General features: G+C 60.0%; 1 protein-coding gene across 1 annotated transcript; it reads right to left on the bottom strand.

Moving 5' to 3' along the window:
* Nucleotides 1–440: 440 nt before the first annotated feature.
* On the bottom strand, nt 441–12,061 carry GDF6 (growth differentiation factor 6). Its single transcript, XM_054816798.1, has 2 exons — nt 11,666–12,061; nt 441–1,739 (listed from the first exon to the last, which is right to left on the bottom strand). The coding sequence occupies exons 1-2, from the start codon at nt 12,000–12,002 to the stop codon at nt 877–879; spliced, it is 1,200 nt and encodes a 399-aa protein (XP_054672773.1). The 5' UTR covers nt 12,003–12,061; the 3' UTR covers nt 441–876.
* Nucleotides 12,062–14,248: the final 2,187 nt, after the last annotated feature.

The following is a 14,248-nucleotide window of genomic DNA, read 5'->3' as shown; positions in this document are numbered from 1 at the left end:
CATTAAGAAAGGGCTAGGCATGCTTCGAAGTGCACTTTCCTCAGGTGAAGCCACAGCTGAGACCAAAGGTTGGAAAGAAACAGAAATCTTACATAAAACGCCTTTTCCAGCACAACATTTGCGTATAATACTGCTGCAGGTTGCGAGGGCTGCCGAGCAAGAGCTACCTAGAGATCTGGCAATGGCATCCTTGCACTGTTCGTGAAATCCGAAGGAGTTTCCTTTCCAATCCACCCAGGCTGTGCTTTCTGTAACACTTCGCTCTTCACAGTTTTTAATTGCTGTCTTCAAAAAAAAAAAAAAAACCCTAACTGGTAATTACAATCTTGAGCAATTCTTTAATTCTTTTTTTTTCTTTTCTCATTCTTTTTTTCCTTTGGGGGGGTGGGGGGCCGTAGGCTATTTCTGGCTGGTAATCTTGCAGGAATGTGAAAGAGAGGGCAGAAATGAAACAGCCCTCTTCAGAGCAACTTCAGAGAGAGGGATCAGTCTGCTCCCTCTCCCTCCCCCGACTCTTTTTGTACTTGGTAAATTGCCGTCACCTTCGGAGGGAGGAGGACAGATCGCCAGATAAACCCCAGGGGAGGGAAGGAAAGCAGGGAAGGGACCCGGCGGGGGCCTCGCCGCCTGCCCTGCCCGCTCGCCCTTCCCCTCACGGCAGCCGCGGGCAGGCGCTGCCCGAGCCCCCGCTGCCGCCGCGGGCAGCTGCCGCGGAAAACAGGCGCCGGGGCCGCCGGCACACGCCCCTCCGCGCCGCCCGCCGGTCCCCTTCGCCCCGGCCACGCTCCGGGCGGGCGGGGGCCGTCCCCGCTCGCCGCTGCCGGCGCATCTCCGCCAAGACGCAGCCCCGGCTGCCGCCGAGGGGCGTCCCGCCCGCTACCTGCAGCCGCAGGACTCCACCACCATGTCCTCGTACTGCTTGTACACCACGTTGTTGCCCGCGTCGATGTAGAGGATGCTGATGGGAGTCAATTTGGTGGGGACGCAGCAGCTGGGCGGCGTGGAGCCGGGGTCCATAGAGTTCATGAGGGTCTGGATGATGGCGTGGTTCGTGGGCTCCAGGTGGGAGCGCAGCGGGAAGTCGCAGACCCCCTCGCAGTGGTGGGCCTCGTACTCCAGCGGGGCGATAATCCAGTCGTCCCAGCCCAGTTCCTTGAAGTTGACGTGCAGCGGCTTCTTGCTGCAGCGCAGGCGGGACTTCTTGCCGTGCCGCTTGCCGTGCCGGCTGGCGAAGGCGGTGCGCCGCTGGCGCCGGGGCGGCGGGCGGCGGGCAGCGGGCGGCGGCGGCGCGCCCATCTCGGCGCGCAGCTCCCCGAGGAGGCTCCGCCGCCGGGCGCGGGTGAAGACCACCAGCAGCGCCCGCTCCTGCGGCGGCCGCGTCCGGCGCCCGAAGCCCAGGCCCCGCAGGTCCAACCAGCGCGGCGGCCCGCGGCCCGCCGAGGCCCGCAGCTCCAGGCACAGCCGCTTCCAGGGCCGCTGCTCCCGCAGGCCCTGCCGCACGTCGAAGACCTCCCAGCCGGCGGCCGGGGCGGCCCGCAGGTCCAGGGCGCGGGAGTCCAGCGGCCGCGGCGAGAGGCAGGGGAAGAGCTGCATGTGCAGCGGGGCGGCGGGCGGCGGGCGGCCGCGGGGGGCCCGGCGGAAGAGCCGCAGCTCGGCCCCCACCAGCTCCTCCGTCTCGGAGAGGGTCGATACATCAAACACATACTGCTGCCGCCTCAAGGGAGCGGGCGAGAGATCGTCTGCGAGATAAAAAATAATTACAGTCAGTTGCGCTCAAGGGGATCTGCCGAGAGGTCTCCGAGGAGGGGAAGGGCGGGCAGGGACGCCGGCTGCCCGGCCAGGGCCGCTCCTGCCCGCCTCACCCTCTCCCCTCAGCCGGGGCCGCCCCCGGACCGGCACCAGGCGCTCCGCCGGGAGCCGGGACCGAGCCGGGCCCGGGGGGAGGGCGGGGAGAGAAGGAGAAGGAGAAGGAGAAGAAAGGAGAAGATATGGAAGGACCCGCACTAGACAGGAGACCGCTCTCCCGCACCAGAGGCAGCCCCTGCTCCACGCACGTCCTCTGCCCATCAGCCCCGCCAGCAATGTGGGACTGGTAATATTCGTGTGTTCACGTACATTACGCACACGCGCGCACACACACACATACATATATATATATACATATATATAATATATATATATTTCCTTCAAGAGAAAAACCTGGACTTCTTTTTTGACACATTGGTGTACGAAGTGCAGCGCAGAAGGCAAACCAGATTCCCCTGAGCTGCTTTCCAATAAAATGTTTACAACCCAGCAAATACAAAAATTCCCAAAGCCCCTGGGTTTCCCCAGAAGCTAGTAAAGCTTGTGTAGATTTCAATAGTAAAAGTGTCACTGGAGCCTCTGTTCAGCAGCCCCTCGCCGCTTTTCCAAGCTCAGCCCGCTCTAGAGCTAGAAAAGGAGACTAAAGAAATATACAGCCCCCAGTTATTTATTGATATCAAAGGTCATTGCGAGTCCTAATCAGTGTATTTCACAACCTCGGCTCTACCTGACAGGTCTGGGAGAACCTCCTGGGGGGCAGGAGGGACAACGGGATGATTTATGCGAACCAAGACCTTCAGCCGCGCCACGGCAATGTAAAAATCAGTGCGGATTAACGTGCAGTTAATCAGTGCCAATTAGCATACTCGAAAGTCGCCTTGCGCTGCCGCGAGTTCCCCCTGACGCCAACAGGGAGATGGAGCGTGGACAGGCAGTCCGCTCCATGCCACGGGAGCCCACGGCGTAGCTTGCGTGCCGGCCGAGGGCATCCCTCCCGCTCCGCGGGGAGCCGCCGTGGGAGGCCCCGCCGCCCGCCCGGGCCGCGCACCCACGCGGGATCCCCGGCTGCGGAGCTGGGTGCCAACCGGGCACCGCACACCTGCCCTGCCCCTGGGGCGAGGAGGCCGGAGCGCGGCCGCGGCCCCTCCGCCTCGCCCTCTGCGTAGCACGGAGGGTCGGTCGGGGAAAGGCAGTTCACGGGCCGGAGCCGCCGCCGCCCTGTCCGCGCTGCGCTCCGCGGGGGCTGCGCGCCGGGCGAAGCGGTGCGAAAATAGGTCAGGCCCTTCAGGCATCCCGGGGAATTTGGACCCAGGCCTGCCGCATCCCTGCCCCCACTTCCCGCTTCAGGCCCGGCGGTTTCCCCGCAGCGAGGCTGCTCCTGCCCCAGCGAGGAGCGCACAGCCGGGAGCAGGCAGCCCGGCCGGCCGCGCACCTCTCTCAGGAGGGACGTGGAGCGAATCTACAAAAAACACACACACAGTCCGAAAAATGTCGTCACAGCCCCAGGTGACGACAACAGCTGCTCTGTCGAGTTGCTGAAAAGTGAAATCCAGCTGGAGTTGCCTACAGGCGCTGGACGGTCTCGGCAGCGCTGCAAGGGCTGAGCAGGATTTGGCCCGTGGGTCGCTTGTGGATTTGGGGGTGTTTTTCCCCCCTTCACACGCTTGGGCCGGCAGGGCCGCGGGCTGAGGTGCACCTGGGTTGCGGGAGGAGGGTCCGGCAGCTCAGGAGAGCTCTGAGGCCATTGCTCCCTTCTTCAAGGGGGTCCCGGGCAGGACTGGGGGCTTCAGGCAGAAGGGAAGAACGGCAAGAACGCGCCGGTCCCCTTCCTCCTTCTCCTCCTCGCCTTTGGCTTTCCCTGTGCCCAGCATCTGTCAGATGCCGGGGCATCTGACACGGCGCTGACGGGTCTCCTGGCCCCGCCGAGCTGCCTCCCACCTTCCTCTAGCGGCTCCAGCGACCCCCGAGGAAACCAGATCAGCTCCTGCCCCCGGCTTTAGGGTGTGGGCAGAGCCGGGCCTGGGCACAGCTCTGCTTTTAAGCCATCTCTCTGCTTGGGGTGGTGGTGGTGAGGGCATCAGGCTTGGTTTCAAAGGGAGATGCTGTCCCTGTTTGGTATTCCCTGTCGCGATGGGGTGGAGGTGGGGGGACCGCTGCCTCCAGCCCGCTGTCCCTCCGGAGCAGACACCCCCTCTCTCTTTCCCGTCCCACTCCTGGCCGGTGCCCCCGCCCTGGGAACCCCCGCATCCCTGCCGGGGTGCAAGAGCAGGGTAGCACTGCCCGGCCGCCCGGGCTTTCGGGGACAGAGAGGGCAGCCCTTTCCCGCGGGATGGAGGTCACAGAGGTGACAACGCTCTGCCCCCTTCCCCCACCCAGATCCCCCACGCAGGCGGGCGGCTGCGGCGCGGGAAATCGGCCCCTTCGGGGGTGACATCCAGGCGTGCGGTTTAGACGGGAGGGAAGCGGGGAGAGGCTGAATTCCCCGCGAGTCCCCGCTGTTGAAAGCGGTTTATAAAGGGTCTGCAGGCCCCTGCCATGCGGCGGGGCGGGGGGAAGCCAGCTCCGGTCCTGCGGGTGCCAGAGGCTTGCTCGGGGGGTGCGCCTACAAGGCGCTCCCCAGCAGCATCCTTTGAAGCTCCAGCTTGGCGGAGGTTGAACGCGCCGCACGGCCGCTCCGGCTGGCTCGCTGGCATGGTGCGCTGGGGACACGGCCGAATGGCAGAGAAACGTGCCCCCGGGGAAGCGGGTCTCCGAGCCGGGTTTAGGCAGCACCGGCTCCACGCTGGAAAACTCCCACTGGTTCATGCAGCTGCCGGCTCCCGCTCCTCTCCCCGAAAGGGGCAGGGCTGCCGGTTGTTTCAAGTAAGCAGCTTTGAATCCGATCAGATAAACGCTATTTATTCACTCTTGTAACCTAATAATTCCAGATGAATACATAATCCTAAACCAGTACTGGCTGGCTCCCAGCGCGGTCGAGAGGGTGGGAAAAGCAGCGGAGGGCGGGGAGGGAAAGCGGTACCTCCGGAGCCTCCACAAACCGGGGAGAGACGGGTCTAGTTTGGGGACCCTTTGTTCCAGCGAAGCTGCCGCCTTCCCAGCACACAAAGAGCGGCAGCAGCGGCGGCGTGAGGACACCCTGGCTGTCCCTCTCCCTCCGTGAGAGGAGCACACACGTCTTGGGGCTTGTCCTCTTCAGTTTTCCTTCAAACCCAAGGAGCGGCTGGGGTGAAATCCAGGGTTTCTAACAGCCAGCTCGAGATCTGCCTTTTTCTCAGGCCAGTTGAGGCTGTCATTATCGTTATTCCCGTTACCGAAATATTTGGAGAGAGCAGCAAAGTCATCTCACATCCAGCCGGGCTGGGGAAAGCCACATTGCAGAAAATGCACCGGAGAGGTGTGTTTATATTTGTAACGTTAATTTAGATGAATGTTAGTTACGCAGTAAGTATTAGTTTTATTTCGACTCTCCGTTGTTTATTGTTTCGGGCGAAGATAAAATATTGGGGCGGGGGGGGGGGGAAGAAAGGAGTAGATCTATCTGGAATTTAAGTATGTGTCAGCCGTGGGGGACGAGAGCAGCCCTGCTCCGCTCTGCCCTTCCCAAAGTGCCCGGGCAGCCGGCGTGCCCTGTGCTCCCGTGGGGCGGGCAGGGGCCGCGCCGGGCCGGGGGGGCTGCGCCGGGCCCCCGCCCGCCTCCTCCCCTGCTTTCCTCCGCTTTGCGGTGGCGGCGGTTTTATCATCTCCAAGGTTAAATGAATGGCTGGGTTGGGACGTTTCCTTTAACTCGCTGTGTGAACCCTCTCCCGCTTCCCGGGTTCGCTTTCTCGCCGGCAGCCTGGGCTTTGAGGCGAGCCGGGGGTTAACGAAGGCTACACAAAGTTTCCCTTTTCATGGCAGATCAGGTACTGGGCTCCCAGCCAATTCATCAGGGCTCAGATCTTAACTTTACATCACTGCAAATTATACCCAAACCACATTCAAGAAGAATTTTCCCATTCCCAAATTCTCTTTCAAGCCATATTTAAACTCGCAAACCAAAAGCACATTTGCAGTTTAAAGACCCTTTGCAGGCGCTCGCTCAACAATAATCTGGAAATTAAAACATATATCCCCCGTAATTGCGAGGGGCTGCCCACACGTTGTCTGCAGAGTCGCAAGGCTGACAGGTATTTCTTTCGGAGCATTACCCGAGCTGTGGAAACAAGGGGCTGACTCTCCATGTGTGGTATTTCTCCGGGTTTCAATTCCGCATCTCACAGCGCCTGCCTCTCCGTGGTTTTTTATTACACCGAATGATTAGATTTAAATGTTTCGTTCGCTTTGCTATCGAGTAACCGGGAAAGACCACACCTTCCTCGGACGAGTTCCCAATCCTGCCAAAACCCCAGCGAGCTGACGGACGGCTGTTTCCATTTTTTTTAATTTTTTTTTTTTTCTCCCGGAGCGGGGAGGCACCTGCGATATACCTTTGATCACCGCTTTACCATACCTGCGCCGGGAAGGCTGCCTGCCCTCGTCCCGCTCCCTGGCTCGCCGCTGCCTCCCGCCGCCTCCCCGGTTCCCACGAGCAACGCTCGGTCCTCGGGCGCGGAGGGACCGCCGCAACACCCGCGGGGCATCCCGCGGGGGCCCGGGCCCCTCGTCTGTCGGCATCACCCCGGGAGATGCGCTGAGGTGGAGAGGGGTTTCCTTGGGGGGTTTCTACCTGCTGTAACAGACACTAACCGAGTCCCCTTCCCTTTCCCCGTTTGCGGTCGTTTCGCTACCCGAAATACTTCGATCGAGGAGAAATCATTTCTCCAAAATTATTCTTGTTGAGAAGATCAGACTGAATATTCCCAGCGCTCGGAGCTAAGAAATGGAGCGAGGGAACGCTTTGGAGGCTATTTCTGAGTGATGTATGTGGAAGCGCCGGTATACAGCAACACAACATACAGATCTGGCCACAACTAGCAAGGACTAAAACGTCCCCTTTCGCTCAGAAACCAGACTTCAGGCACGCAAGGACGACCAACCTCAGTTCCAGCCTGCCCCGAAATCGCAAGGAAACGAGCATTTCTCCGATCGGCTGCCTTTTTTCTATAGCACTACGAAGAGAGGAGCAGAATGAGGAGGGCGAGGCGCACGGCTGCCGCCCAACGCCGGGCAGCCCGGCCGTGCTGCGGGCACCCGAGCCGGGCTGGCCCCGGGCTGCGCCGGGTTTTCTCCCTGCAGGCCGTTTGGCTCCCGGTTGTGACCAGTCCAGGCTACGGCACGGCATCGCCCCGCGGGTGGCGGAAACTAAACAGCCCCGAAGCGGAGAGCTCGGTCCTACCGTCCACAAAAAAAAAAAAAAAAAAAAAGATAATTTAAACTTGGCCTCTTAGCAAGCCCCGCAGGGGAGCTTCGGAACTTAAAAATCAAAAATAAAAAATCAGTATCGGGTCCGAAATGAGCGACCGGAATGGCTTGATAGACTCTAGTCCTCGTTAGCAGAGCGGCTCCGCGGCCGCGCATCGCCCCGCCGAAGTACCTGTGCCGCGGAGCGGCCGCGGGGCTGCGCCTCCCGGCGCTTGCGGGCTGTGCTTTCCCCAGACCGCCCTCCCCGTCCCGCTGCGCTTCTGTGCGCAACCCCCGCGCCTTCGCAAAAGAAAAAAACAAACAAACAAAAACCCCCTCCCTTTCGAACCCCCCGATTTTCAGGAGGGAGAGGGGAGCGGTGCGGCCGTTGCTTCCGCGGGGACGCGCCGCTGCCCACTCCGCCCGCGCCCCAGCACCGCGCTCCGCTCCTTTCCGCAGCTCCCGCAGCGCGGGGGACAAAACTCCCAAACCCCCAAATATCTCTCAGGTGCAGGCAGCGCAGAGTCGCAGCCCGCTCCCCGCCTGCCGCCTGCCCCCGCGCTGCCGGCTCCGCGGGCGCGGAGGCCCCGCCGCCGGGCCGGGCCGTGCCGGGCCAGGCCGAGCCACTCGCTCCTTCCCCGGGTGCACGGCGGGGATGGGAAGCGGCTGCTCGCTGCCGCGCTCCGGCCGTCTGGTCTGCATTAGTGTTTTTATAAGGGGCTCAAACAAATCGAATACAAGGTCACCAAATAATTAACAGTTGTGAATTCCCTCCTTCCCCATTAAAATACTTCCCTGCTTATATTTCATTTTCCTTCTGCCAACGACAACACTGCCTGGGCAAAGGCGCTGCACAGATTACACTATATAGCAGCTTTCGGTCCACCCAGAAACCCGCTGTTTTGCATAAACATGTTGCACTAGATGAACTTCAAGTGGGATTTATGCTCTTTTCTTCTGCCACATGCACAGCCGGGCCATTTCCAGCTCCTGCACGCAGGATCTCCCCTTCCTTCTGCCCCCTCTCCTCAACTCTCTCCCGACCCTAACGGTAAGACCAAAACAACGATGGTCGAACCCCTGCCCATTCCGTATAAGCTGCCTCTCAAGTGGAACACGAAACTGCACAAAGAAAACGGGGAGGGAAAAAGGAGACGATCCCAACCCATTTCGGTTTCTCCTTCCCTTAGGCGCGGAACTCGTTATTTCGTACGCCAGAGCCCGGCCGCGGTACCGCGGCTGCGGGCAACTCTGCAGATACAAAAGGGAAAGGCGAGGTGAACCCACGGCAGCCAGCCCTTGTAGTATTCCCTTCCCACGGGACATCCCTTTGAAAATCGCGCTCCCTCGCACCCCGGCTATTTCTTTTTTGTTTTCGGTTTGTTCCGAGCCGTGCCACGTTTCTTGCTAGCTGTGGATTTGCTTGTTTATAGCTCCCTTCTCCAGCTCCCTCCCGCTCTCTTTTTTTTTTTTTTTTTTTTTTTCCCCCTGCCTGGTGGAGTCCTTGCAGCTCCTAATTGTCCTGCCTTACTGTGGAGCTCCAATGCTGGGGGTCCTGAGGCCAGCGAGAGCACCATCTGCGTTTTAATGAGTTACTTCATGTGCCAACAGTAATTTTCCTACATTCAGCTAGGTCCTGTCTGATCTTGCGACCGTAACAAGGGGGAGCGAGTGGGGGGCGGGAGGGGGTGGAGAAGTGGGAATCGCAAACCCTTTCCCCCCTTTCTGCGCTCTTTTTCTACCGCTGGGGGAATAATAATAATAATAATGGTGTACATATATAAGGCGGTAGTGTGGCTTTCCTTCCTCTCGAGCTAGCCTGAAAGCGATCTTATTAGCTTCAAGCGGAAAGGAAAGAAACAAGAGGCGCAGGGGAGCGGTTGTTGGTGTCCGCACCGAAGCGCTCTGCCCCTCTCTCTCAGCTGCGGAGGGCGGTGGGACGGGCTGGCTTCGGGGCTGGCTGCGGCCGGGAGCCGGCAACCGAGCTGCCTTTCCCGCGGGACCCTCCGCTCTCACGGATACCCAGGCACAGCAGCCCACGCCGTGTGGGAAGGGCATTTCTCGGCAGGACTGAAAGCTGTTTCACGTTCCTTTCTGGTCCCCGCAAAATCCTGCGATGAAGGATGCCGTGCGGGCAGGAGGGACGGCCACCGCCGTCTCCCCCGGAGCTGCCGCTTAGGTAAAGAGCAGCGCATCTAATTGGGTCAATTTGGACGGCTATATTGTCTGCAAATGAATTGACAGAAACTCTCCCCCCCGCTTCTTCCCCGCTTTCCCTAAGCAAAGACTGTTCATCATCAGCACAACTCCAGCTCGCCAATTAACTGGGCTAGGAGCCCACGGGGAGGTGGGCAGTAAAATAGCTACCACTTCAGAGGAACGGAAGCTCTCTTGAAGTTTTTTGGTGATGTGCCATTGGCTGGTCCGCTTCATTATGGGAGACTAGACAATATTTGATATGTTATGACATGAACACTCAATTAGATCACTGAGTTGAAATACTCCAATCAGTGGCTTGATGCTAAGCAACCCTCAGAAGGTCCAGCAGAAGGTCACAGCCTGTGACACATCAAATCAAAATCAATGGGCAAAAGTGAGGCTTTTCCTTAATCAAACCAGGACTTCTGTTAGCAAATCACTTCCCCCGGAGTAGAATCTCCCATGCAGCGAGATGAGCTAAATTTGTTAAATTAACTGTCTTTCTTCTGGTTATCAAGAATAAGATGATCTTGAGCGCGGCTCTATTTCCCCGCGGCTCGGAGAATTAGCACCCCGTTTCCTCTCCGGCGGGGAAAGCGGGCCAGCTCGTTTTTGACGGCTGAACTTTCGAAACCGCATTTCTAGAAAGCGGGTCCTCTTCCCCCCCCCCCCCCCTTTTAAGAGCGACCAAAAAAACAACTCCCATAAGTCGAAGGCGGAAAGCAAAACCCCGTGTCCCCTCTCCTCTCGGAAACGGCTGGGCGCTTCCGACCGCGGGGGACACCCACCGTGGGCGCTTCCACGCACCCACCCGAGCCCAGAGGGGCGCGACGGGCACCGGGGCGGGAGGGGAAGAGCCTCGCCGAGCTCTCTCCGCGGAGGAGTACCCCCAGAGACGGAGGTGGCGAGGGGGCAAGGGGCTGAGCCGTGGGTGCCGTGGGGGAGGAGAGGCTGCCGGCTCGGGGAGGCGGCGGAGGGGGTCGGTTTGGGTTCGGTTTGGTTTGGGGAACGAGCGGCTCCTGTAGCTCCAGGAAGCCGTGCGACTTTTCCCGGCGCTGCATTTTGCCCTAAAACGGCTGGGAAGCGGGAGGTCGGCGTGCTTCCGCGGGTCCCGGCAGCTGCGGGACGCCACTGCCAGCCGCCGGCAGGTACACGGGCAGGGTCCGGCGGGGGGGGGCACGGGCGGAAGGGAGGGTCTTCAAATACGGGAGGGGCGGACGGACAAGGAAAGAATGCACAACCTTCATTAAGAACCTGTTAATTAGTTTGTCCTTAATGGCTCACAAACCGGGGTAACGAAGAAAAAAAAAAAAAAGAAAAAAAAAGGGGGCGTTTTAAAGGAAGGGAATTTTTCCTCTGGATCGCCGAGAAACCTCCACCCGCTGCCCCTGGTACGAGCGATAAAACAACGAGAGAAAAGCAAAGCAGGGCCCCGGCCGGGGCTGCAGGTCGCAGAGGGGTCTCAGGAGCCCCGCGGCACCGGTGTTGCTCGGAGAGAGCGGGGGCAAGGCCTGGGGCCCGGCTGGCCCCGGGCTCCGCCGCCCGCCCCCTCCTCTCCTCCCCTCTGCGCTCCCCGCCGCGGGGCAGCCGAGGCCCCGGGGGAGCGGCCCCCCCTGCCACCGCCGGCCCGGGCATGGGTGAGAACCATCCCCGCACACACCAGGCTGAAAGGACCTAGGCCCCGAAGCAGACGGCGAGTCCGGGCCGCCCCTCGCTGAGCCCCGGGGCCGGGAGTTACCTGGGCTCCGGCTGCCTCCCCGCCAGCGGAGCCGGTTGCGTCCCAGCCCCAGCGCTTTCCAACGGGGCTGGTGCTCCTCCAGGTAACCCCGATAAAGCGACCCTACGCGAGACCAGCTTGAGGCAGCAAATGTTTGCCCTCCTTCAGTTTGAACTTTCTATTTGCCTTACAGCCGCAGAGATAAGAGCGATCCTTTCTCCGGCAGACGGGAAGAAACCAGAAGAGCTTTTGGGTCCCCCCGCCCCCCAAGGTTGCATTTACACCCAAAGTGCGCCTGCAAAGCTGGGGGGTGTTTCCCACCGTCCCGTGATGATTCGGAGACGAACACGCGTGTTTCTCGCACGCAGCATGTACGGCTGCCGCGGTCCGGGTTTAGCGCCGCGGGGCAGTTTGCTTTAAAATAAAACAACGCGATCCACGATTTACCGAAAGATCCATTTTTCTGCAATACCGGAGGAGGTGGGGGAAACACGAGTGACCGATGAAGCGCGCTCCCCGCCTCCCATGCGCCGGGCTCCGCGGGACGGCAGCTTCGCACCGCGGAGCGCCACGGGAAGGGGCGCCCACAGCCCCGGGGGGACGGTGAGGGGGGGCAAAACTTACCTCGTCCCCTGTCTACAAAACTAGTGATGGTGTTGGCGGACTTGGACGACTGAAAAAAGCTGGCGTTGATGCCCAGTTTCTCCGCGATGGAGTAAGTCCTGAACAGAGACAGCATGTACTCGTGGGGTTCCACCCGTGGGAGCGCCCGGCCCACGGCGTGTCCCCCTTGCCGCGGGCGGTTCTCCCGTGGGGACCGCGGCACCCTGCGGCCCCGTCCGCCCTTGGAGGAGGCGGCGAGCTCCGAGGCGGCGGGGAGGGAAGCCGGGAGGCAGCAAGGTAAATCCCAGAGGAGGCTGGCGAGCAAGGCGGCGGAGAGCAGCGCCCGGCGTGCATTCATAGCGAGAGGCGGCGGCGGTGGGGAGGAAGAGGAGGGCGGCCCGACGTGCGGCTCCGGCGGCCCACGGAGCGGCGCGGGGACTGCGCGGCGGCGTGGCGCGGAGCTGGGACTGCACCCGGGCGGGCTCGGCCCGGAGCAGGCCGCCCCGCCCCGTGGGTACCGCCCCGCCGCGGACCGCCCCGCGGGGGCACCCAGCCCGCCCCCGCGGGGCGGTCCGCGGCGGGGCGGGACACCCCGCGGTCGGGTGCTTGGGGGTCCCTTTGCTCCCTCCTCGCTGTGGACTCCACGCGGGAAGCGGACACGAGAGCCGAGGAGAGATGCTGCGCGTCTCACTGCCACCCTTCGGGTACCGCTTCTCATCAACCGGCTAACGCTTTGGTGTGTTTAGGTGCTGCGAGTGCTGTGGTTTCAGGTGTGAGCAGACTCCAGGGATGCTAATGACCTTGTTTAAGGCTCTCTGTATTCCCACGGCTGTGTGACTGCTGAGAGCTTGGCGCAAAGCAGGGGTCTCTCAAGAAGAAGAATTTGGCAGAAAGTGGGGGTCTTGCCATGGGATGTGCCAGGGCCCAGCTGGCAGGCAGCCTTGGGACAGGCCCTGCCACTCATCAGAAGGGAAAGCACAGGAGCAAAGAGACAGAGACTGTTCTCCCAAAATCTGCAGAGCCACCAAGAGGAGGCCAGCCTGAGAGGAGCATGGTGCCAGGTAGGGGCCTGGAAAAATGCAGCACTGGGCAGGCAGCGCCAGCAACATAAATGGGGCAGCCGGGGCAGGCAGTAAAGCCTCCCCTAAGTGGGGCACAGATCCTCCTTGTGCTGGTCATGCAGAAGACAGCAGTGGAGCTGTATTCTGCAAGAGGATTTATCCAGCCCTTTTCATTTGCCTTTTCAGAGGTGCATCACCCAATGTAAAACTTGTGTCAGCTCTCCAAATGGTTTCATCCAACCACCCATCTAGGGTTCACAGCCATTGACAAAGTATGGCAACAAGTTTGCATCACCCTACCTATCCTGTTCCCTCCTTGCTTCTTTCTAACCTCATTCTTGTCTTCCTGCTTGAACCATGGCACTGCTGCTGCTGGCAGCCACAAGCCACCCTCCTCTGCTTCCGCACGTTGCTTTCCTCTGCCCTGTGTTGAGCTTCCCCTGCTTTCCTCTCCTGATCTTCCTTTGCTGCCCCCCTATTCTGCACTTCTTCCTACCTCTCCTGTCTGCCCCAGCTCTGCCACTGGTGGATTTTCCTCTCATTCCAGCAAGACGTGCTGCAGCCTGAGGGTCGTGTGTGTTTAGCAGTGAAAGCTCAGTCGATAGCAAATAAAGGCAATCTGGCTTTCACCGCAGATTGAATCTCTGACCGCGCTCCTTCCTCAGCAGTTGTTCTTCATGGACCATGCAGTCATACACTGGACTTCCTTGTCTTTTTCTTCCCCCTTCTCATTTTCCACCAAGAGAGGGCAACTCATGCCTGGGCTTTTGGCACTGCTTCCAGTGCAACACGCACTCAGTGGGATGAGGCAGATCCAGACAGGGCATATAGACCAGGCATCTATCCTGGCAGGTCCCAGTTTGTCTGTGGCAAGCTCAGTCCCTCCGCACTCTCCAGCTCTTGGGGAGAGATGCTAGGGGAGATTGGGACCATGAAGGAGACGTTCAGATCAAAGGAGGGACTCAGGTTCCAAGTGACCCAGGCTGTATCTCCACTAGGGAAGAAGATAACTCCAAGGCAGGGGCTCATGCCCTGCAATCCTCCACACATGGCTTAGCAAGTTGCCTGGCATGGTTTTGACCCATGCCAGCTAGCACTTTCCCAGCCAGTGTGCAGGTCTGCTACAAGTTATGGCTTGTGCCAGAGGCTGTCCTCAGACAGCCATTTGGATGTGACCATGTGGATGTGGGACACCTCATATAGCTCGGATTAGAGTATGGGGCCTGTCATTGCCTTGGCTTCTTTTTAGTAGGATAGATGTACTGCGAGGTGCTGGCAGATGAACTGTGAAGAAACAGGGCTACAAAAGAGTACCAGTGACAGTGCAGAAATGAGGCAAGTGTTCTGCAAAACCAGTTCCCACATCGCTCCGTCCCATTTTTTTCACCCCTTTTTATTTATTGTGCTTTCACTCCTGCTGCCTATCCCCTGGCTTCACGGCTGCCCTCCTGACCATTCCCCTCCCTTTTAATCAGCTGCTTTCTGCTCTGGGACCTTCCCCCCTCCTCCTGTCCCTTTGGCTTCACTTTTCCAATACCTCACT

The sequence above is a fragment of the Grus americana genome, chromosome 2, assembly GCF_028858705.1.
Source record: "Grus americana isolate bGruAme1 chromosome 2, bGruAme1.mat, whole genome shotgun sequence".
Taxonomy (NCBI): domain Eukaryota; kingdom Metazoa; phylum Chordata; class Aves; order Gruiformes; family Gruidae; genus Grus; species Grus americana.
The sequence above is the reverse complement of the archived record's forward strand: the minus strand, read 5'-3'. Positions and strand labels throughout refer to the sequence as shown.

Coding starts and splice junctions, on each gene's coding strand:
- GDF6 (XM_054816798.1), bottom strand. CDS start 12,002: ATGAATGCACGCCGGGCGCTGCTCTCCGCCGCCTTGCTCGCCAGCCTC. Junction 1,740..11,665: donor TTTTGTAGACAGGGGACGAG/GTAAGTTTTGCC, acceptor TTTATCTCGCAG/ACGATCTCTCGCCCGCTCCC.